Here is a 7978-nt window from a genome sequence, read left to right as displayed (position 1 = left end):
ACGCGGTTGGCCACATAGGTTTTCCAGCGTGAGGCGTGCCCCTGGATCCAGTGCAGTGTCACGCTGGAGTCGGACCACAGATACACTGGAGTCGCGCCGAGATCGAGTGTGCTGCGAAGATGTTGCGCAAGGTTGGCGAGCAGTGCCGCAGCGCAGAGCTCAAGTCGTGGCACGGACACCTGTTTTACAGGGGCGACCCGGCTCTTGGCCGCCAGTAAGTGAAGCGAGGGGACGTTTGAAATCGAAGAGCGAAGGTACACCACGGCCGCGTATCCCCGCTCGGATGCGTCGGCGAACCCGTGCATCTCCAGTTGTGAGTCCTCGCTGTCGCAGCCGAGCCAACGGTTCACCCGGATATGATCGAGGAGAGGAAGCTCGTCGAGAAGGCCCTTCCAGCGGAGCACATCATCAGCGGGGAGCGGCGTGTCCCAATCAATCCGCTGCAGCCAGGCGGATTGGATAAGGATCTTTGCGCGGATGATCACCGGGGCGAGCCAGCCCAGTGGATCAAAGAGCCGAGCGGTTTCGGCGAGAACTCGTCGTTTCGTGAGTGCCACTTCGATGAGGGGGCGAATGACGAAGGAGAACTGGTCATCCTTCGGGTGCCAGCGAAGGCCGAGGGTGGCATGACCTTGGTTGTTCCACGAGTGCGGTGGCGTCTGAAGCCGGTGATTGGGCGGGACTCCTCTGAGGATCTCGGAGTGGCTTGCCGCCCACTTTCTCAGCGGGAATCCGCCCGCCGTACAGAGCTCGCGCAGCTCCGTCTGCAATGCGATCGCGTCGTGAAGTGAGTGTGCTCCGGTTACGATGTCGTCCACGTAGCAATCGTGGCGGAGCGCGGCGGCTCCTCGCGGGTGTCGCGCGCCCTCGTCCTCGGCAAGCTGGTGCAGCGTACGGATCGCGAGAAATGGCGCGCACGCGAGCCCGTAGGTCACCGTGTTGAGGCGGAATTCTTGAACGTCCCCCTTGCGGTCCGCTCGCCACAAGACTCGTTGGTGGTCGCGGTCTTCGGGGTGGATGAGAATTTGCCGGTACATCTTCTCAATGTCCGTGACGAAGGCGAACCGGTGCCACCGCCAACGGAGCAACACGTCTGCGAGTGATGGCAAGAGATTGGCTCCGACTAGTAATTTTGTGTTCAGGGACTCACCGGACCTCGTACGTTGTGAACCGTTGAAGACCACCCGGAGCTTATCGGGCTGGCCGTCGCGAAGCACTCCGTGGTGCGGCAAGTAGCATCGTGCTTGGCCCTTGTCGGAAGGATGGACCGCTGACATATGTTGCAGCTCGAGGTATTCTTGCATGAAGGCCGTGTACAGCTCTCTGAACCTTCCGTCGCGGGTGAATTTGCGCTCCATGGCGGCCAGGAGTCGCTCGGCTGGCAGGCGTGTCTCGTGCAGGGCAGGAGGCGGCTCGGCGAATGGCAGGCGCACTACGTAGCGCCCGCTGCTCGTGCGGCTAACCGTGCGGGTGAAGAGTGTCTCACACATCTCTTCGTCGGGGAAGAGGAGGGGAGGAGGCGAGGGCTCCCGTTCCTGTTCCCAGAAGGTCTGCACGAGCTGGATCAGGTCGTGATCAGCTGCACAGTGTAGAGAGCTGGGACGGCCGTGAAGTGACTCGGCGCTGCAGCCCCCGGAGAGGATCCACCCGAAGACAGTTTTCTGTGCGATGGGGGATTGCGGTCCGCCTCTGCGCAGGCCTTCCTGGAGGATGGTTGAGCAGACCTCTGCGCCCAGAAGCAGTTCGATAGGATCGTTGTCCAGGTATTGCGGATCAGCCAACGCAAGACCTTGGACGTGGGGCCACTTGGCGTCCCCTGGCGTAGAGGTGCCCCGATAGAGAGACAGGCGAGGCAGGACAAACGCGGAGACTTGGAGTTCGGCGTTTGAGACCTTGGCGGTGATGGTGAGCGTTACCCTGCCACGAGTTGATCCAGATGAGATGCCACCCACGCCGAGGATCGACATGGAGGACGGAAGTCGCGGCAGCCGTAAGCGTTGGGTCATGGCTTCCGAAATGATTGACACCTCGGAGCCCTGGTCGAGGAGGGCCCGAACTGCGTGGGGATCCCCATAGCGGTCGGCAACGAAGACGCGAGCAGTCGCCAGCAGAGTGGCCTTGCTGTCGCAGGAACGCTGCACTGCGGTGAGAGCGCTGGCTTCCGCGGCTCTCGGTGGAGTCTTCTCCTCGTGGAGCATGGAGTGGTGTCTGGATTTGCACGTCAGACACGTCCTTGTGGAGGCGCATTTGGAGACCTGGTGGCGTCCAAGGCAGTTGAAGCACAGGCGGTTGGTTTCAACGAAGGACTTCCGGTCAGAGGTGGACTTTGCTTTGAACTCTTCACACCTCATGAGTGAGTGGTTGCCCTTGCAGAGTGCGCATTGCGTTTCGGCTTCTGGCTTGGCGAAGTGAGATCTAGCGGTGCGAGTTTCCTATGCCGGTTTTGAGTTCGCCCGTGGCTTCACCGCGTTCAGTGTCAAGATGCGCCGAGTGATGAAGTGAGTGAGTGTTTCGTGAGCGGGTGGATCAACGGAATCGCTGGTCGAGGATTCCCACTCGAGGCGGGTCTGCGGGTCGAAGAGCTCGACGATCAAATGGTTGAGGAGATCCATACCGTTTGATTTGATCGGCCTGCCGATGCTCTCCTGGGAGTTCACGATGGTGACGACGGCTTGATGGATGCGGCTGAGCTCGTCCGCGGTATCTGCCTTCATCTTGGTCACGGCGGTAAACGTGGCAAAGTTGGAGCGCATCATTTCTCTCTTATTGTCGTAATGATCGCATAGGATCTTCCAGGCGCGGTCGTAGTTGTCGGATGTCACAGGTAACGTTTGCACTAATCTTTCAGCGGGCCCGGACAGACATGAGCGGAGGTACTGGAGTCGTTGGACCTTGGACGCCTTCGGATTTTCTCCTATAATGGAGAGGTAGAGGTCACGGAATGACGGCCAGTCCTCAAACTTCCCAGAGAATGGCTTCAGCTTGATCCGAGGCAGCAAGGTGTTCGCAGTTTGCTCGGCGATTTGCCCGATGGTTGGCGCGACGGCCGGGGTTGTCGTCTCCTGCGTGGCCCTCAGTGCCCGACCGCACTCGACGAGGGCGCTCCGTTGCCGGACGTAAGTACCCTCGGCAGTGTCTGGAAAGCCAGACGTGCGGTACTCGCTTTTCTCATACGCCTCCTTGTAGCTGGCTCGAACGAGCTCGTGTTGGGTCTCGAATTTAGCCCACAGCTGATCCAAGAGGTGGAGGCGAGTTTCGATGGCGCTTGTGGTGATATTCGCGGCGCCCATCTTTTTTAGATTCTCCATGGAGCGCGAGATGCGCCCATGAACGTCGCGTTGGCTGATCAGCAAGGCTTCCTGATCTAGGCTCATGACTGACCGATTGCTTCTCCCGTAGGTGCACTGATTTCCTTTGACAGAACTGGCGCTACCGAACGCGCGGTTGCCGGAGATGTGATCCGGCTCGAAGGACCAGAATGTTCGCGAGCGCCTGTGGAAGACTGGAGCGCGAGGAAATGTGGCACGAGAAAAGACACAAGAGAAGTGTTAAACAATCACTGATTTAATTCACACGCGAATTTACACTAATCAACAACTTAATACGCAAAACTGCCTGGGTTTTAGGACTTGATTCGACCAAGCTCGCGCTACAAGGCTCTCGCTTTAGCCCTTTCAACAAGGAGGAACTCTCGCGAAGCAAAATCACACCGATGCTTTCAAGTCTACGACAGAACGGCGGCGAATTTTGGGGATCCGCGCTATTTATGGGAGAGGCGATATCGGTTTCGAGCCGTCGGTGGCCAATCGCCTCCCCCAAATTTGAGTTTCCCAAGGTGATTCTCAGGGCGCGGGGAACCATTGGTTCCCGCGCGGCCCTGAGTGGTACCGCGCGCGTTTGGCATGCGCGGAAGGCCGATCGGCGCGGTGGATTGGTGCTCCGCGGATGACGCGGCCCGTGGCGCATGCTCGCGGTGTCGCTCGGGGAAGACAATTGATTTTCGCGTTCTCCAAAACCGCTCGTAATTGTTTGCCACGGGCAATGTTTTGGAGAATGTTGTTAGCCTGAGTGTTTGTCTCGACGAGAGGACACGAAAGACCGCTCCCCCGACCACTGAGGGAAGCCAGAGAATATTATCGAACGACTGTCGAGACAAAGGCTCAGGCTGCCGCGAGCCGATTTATGCGAAATCGATGCGAATTATAGCGACAAGCAAACCCTCGCTTTACGCTTGCCCGGCGCTATGATGCCTCCGCGAGAGGCTGAGACGTCGGGTCTCAAACCCTTATCTTCTATTTCTTAAATATATATTAAATTTCTTTAATGCATTCAATGCATTTTTCCAATCGGAACAAACGAGAATACATTTATTGAGGTTAAAATCTGCAAACTTTCTCTCCCAAGTCTGCGAAAACTTCGTTAAAAACGAATTTCTAAAAGACGTACCACAAATATTAATTTTTCACATAAAGAAATTCAGAAAGACATAAATGAAATTTTTCTTGGAACAGATTGTGAAGAGTATCTAAATAATCTAATGATAGAAGGTCATATAGATACAGTTACAATCGTGCGACAAAATTGTTTACAATTTTACCTCACTGCTGCGGAGGAAATACGTAAAAGATTGCCTATTACAAATGATTTTTTGACAAAATTACAAGTGTTTGAACCATCTACAGCTTTACTCTGTAGTAATAGGGAATCTTCATTCCAGCATGTTTCTTCCGTTGCCATTTCTCTCGGTGGTTTCAATGAAGACTTCTTAAGAGAAGAGTGGCTCGCATTACCAGCAGATTTTACTGTTGAAGAAAAAGAGAATTTGTCAAGATTAAATTTTGATGAGATGTGGAAAGAAATCTTACAACGCCGCTCGTTGAATAATACTTACAAATATCTCAATTTGAGGAATCTTCTGAGCGCTGTTCGATGTCTTCCCAATTCAAATGCAGATCCAGAGAGAACGTTTTCAGTTTTAACTGATTTAAAAACAAAAAAACGCAATTCACTGTCTTCAACCACTGTTAATGCCACTTGCGTAATAAAATCAGCATTGAAGGCGAGGGGCGAAACAGCTGTAAACATGGCAGTAACTGAACAGCATTTGTCTCGTATGTCACCCGGCAAATTATATATAGCTGACTCTAAACGAGAAAAAAGTTATCTAACTTTATGTGGTGCTGACGAAATAGCTAGTTCGTCATCTACAACATAATAATGTCCAAAAGAGAAATGGGCGGAAAATGTTAGCACATCCAAATAATCCAAGTCAAATAAACCGATTATTTTATTTCGACCTGGAATAAATATGGTTAATTTTTCTTTTGGACGTTATTATTTTTATTTTTGAACATTTTTATTAATGCTTTTTAATGTATCGCTTTCAACTTATTATGTTTTCATTTTTAAAAATACACATACACATACACAGATAGAGAGGGTTTGGAGTCGGTAAATACTGTGGAAGTGACGAACCACGGGGTCCTGATCTCTTTCTGTAATACACACGATTTTTTAACATTATTATTAATGCTTTTAAATGTATCGCTTTCAACTTATTACGTTTTCATTTTTAAAAATACACATACACATACCTACACATACACAGATAGAGAGGGTTTGGAGTCGGTAAATACTGTGGAAGTGACGAACCACGGGGTCCTGATCTCTTTCTGTAATACAAACGATTTTTGAACATTATTATTAATGCTTTTAAATGTATCGCTTTCAACTTATTATGTTTTCATTTTTAAAAATACACATACACAGATAGAGAGGGTTTGGAATCGGTAAATACTGTGGAAGTGACGAACCATGGGGTCCTGATCTCTTTCTGTAATACACACGCACACGCGCATAATTATACATAATATACAAACATACATTATTCTATAACAAATTTTCCGTGCATTTATAAATAACTGTCGTCATTTTGCATGTAACTTTGTAACAGGCTTTATATATCCACATAAAAATGTTCAAAAATGAAATTTTCTTTTTTCTCGCTTCTGTATCAATTGTTCATGCTTCACGTTTTACGATATAAATATAAAAAGGTTATTAATTATAAAAATGGTAATTATTCTAAAGAAAGTAAGGAAACTTTTTTCTAACAAGAAGTGTCATCTTTTAAAATGTTACAGCTTGATGAGAAAAATCATACGGAACAATTAGTAATATAATATAACGCTATATTATAAATTTTATAGAATAAAACGTACAAGCCCCTATCTGTAAGTGCTTTTTGAAATTTAAATACTCTTATTTTCCCACGAAAGTGAACACTGTGAGAGGAAAGAACTGTGTTAGTAAAAAATTAATATTAATTCTACCAAGTTCAATAAATTATTTTTGCAACAATTTTATTGTAACCATAAGAAAATTTGAAGTATTCTCTTTAAATAATAACTTATGAACGTATTCATATTTTGAACGATGACTGCTGAAACAACCTTGTCTGAAGGCTCGACTGTTAGGTGAAACGCTCTCGAATAATCAATCCGTTGGTGAAACTAATTATATTTCACATATAAGTTATTTGGCAACTTACAAATTGAGATTAGAGATTGTACAATGGGTACCAGATTTCGGCCAGGAAACAATGGCTTAAACGACGATCGGAAATCTTGACGCGCAAAAGAGATCGCACCAACGATTAATCCAACCATTAATTACACAACGGTATCCACGATTATGGTCAGTCAAATGGGCCTAACATGCGATCACAGCGAGCGGCTTCCGGTTAGCACGCCTTAGTCTCTGTAAGCCAACTCCTAGTCCATACCTCCGCGTGACTGTTGGGACCCCGAGCAACCTGGACGAAGATTGGGTAGCCAACCCCAGTGGGAAGCCAGGTCGGGACGAACAGGACAGAAGTATGTAGCGTCTGGATGCATAGGACACGAGTTGGTGACTGATGGAAACCCGAGCAACCTGGACGAAGATTGGGTAGCCAACCCCAGTGGGAAGCCAGGTCGGGGCGAACGGGACAGGGGTATGTAGCGTCTGGATGCATAGGACACGAGTCCACCAGACTAGGCAGCTGAGGACTTGCAACCCACTCTACCGAAAACTCTATAACGACTGCGAGCTCGGGCGCGGGGCCTCGACCCGTCGTCGCCGTCGTCGGAATCGACGTACTCTGGAGCGCGACGTTCGCTCCCAGCCACCGGCCTCTGCCGGACTCCGTCCGCCCGAAATCGCGAAGCGAAACACCGAATTAGTGGGCGCCAGGTGCGGAGAAGGCCGCACCACCTTGTTTCCCGTATCGGGCGGACTCCGGCAGAATCGGCTATCCCGGCGTGGCCGACCAGCTCAGCCACTCTAACCTTGGCAGAGGGGCGCGGTTCTTACGCGGCAATAAGGCCCGTCGACATTACGGACCGGGTGACTCGGGTAAAGCCCTACGGGACGGGAAGGGTAAAAATTAAAAGGGTGAGGTAACCTCAGAGCGGCACCAACGGTGCATTTTTCATCATGGGCTACCCTACCCCCTGATAACAATCACAGGACGGACTACGCGGCGGAGAACCGCCGAACGACGGAGAGACGTAGGACGCATGAACGGGACGACATAAGGACGGGAACGCGTAACGAGACAGAAGAACGGGACGACACTGAGGACGGAAGGACGCGAAGAACGTAAGGATACCAAGGACGGGAGGACGTGCGAGACGAAAGACGCAGAGGACGCGAACGCGTAACGGGACGGAAGACGCGAAGGGCGAAGGACGTACAGAACGGAAGACGGACGAGACGAAGAACTACGCGAAGTAGGCCGAGGGTCCACGGCACCCGGTATATGCTTCTCTTCCGGCGCGACGCGCGGCACGTAGCAGCCGCATGGGTCTGCGCGCGATCACGTGAAGGCCGCGTGCGATCCTAAGGCGCGAGACGCGCAACGGCACGACCCCCGGTACGCAACGCGAAGTACTCGACGTAATTAGACGGGACGCAACACGAATTAACCTCCCCCACT

The 7978-nt window shown here is 51.0% G+C and overlaps 2 protein-coding genes across 2 annotated transcripts; both read right to left on the bottom strand.

Annotated features, from left to right (window-relative positions):
- Window positions 1-39: 39 nt before the first annotated feature.
- LOC105555873 lies at window positions 40-2351 on the bottom strand (the record flags this gene model as incomplete). The annotated part of the gene is made up of 1 exon (XM_012002915.1): window positions 40-2351. A coding segment is annotated over exon 1 (2312 nt), but the record flags the coding sequence as incomplete, so codon positions are not given.
- An 81-nt stretch (window positions 2352-2432) lies between these two features.
- On the bottom strand, window positions 2433-2714 carry LOC105555872. Its single transcript, XM_012002914.1, has one exon. It carries the CDS (start codon window positions 2712-2714, stop codon window positions 2433-2435), a length of 282 nt encoding a protein of 93 aa, XP_011858304.1.
- Between the last annotated feature and the right edge of the window lie 5264 nt (window positions 2715-7978).

Source organism: Vollenhovia emeryi, unplaced genomic scaffold (assembly GCF_000949405.1).
Source record: "Vollenhovia emeryi isolate VEMERY1.0 unplaced genomic scaffold, V.emery_V1.0 DF940608.1, whole genome shotgun sequence".
In the NCBI taxonomy this organism is placed as follows: domain Eukaryota; kingdom Metazoa; phylum Arthropoda; class Insecta; order Hymenoptera; family Formicidae; genus Vollenhovia; species Vollenhovia emeryi.
This window is presented reverse-complemented; position numbering and strand designations above follow the sequence as displayed.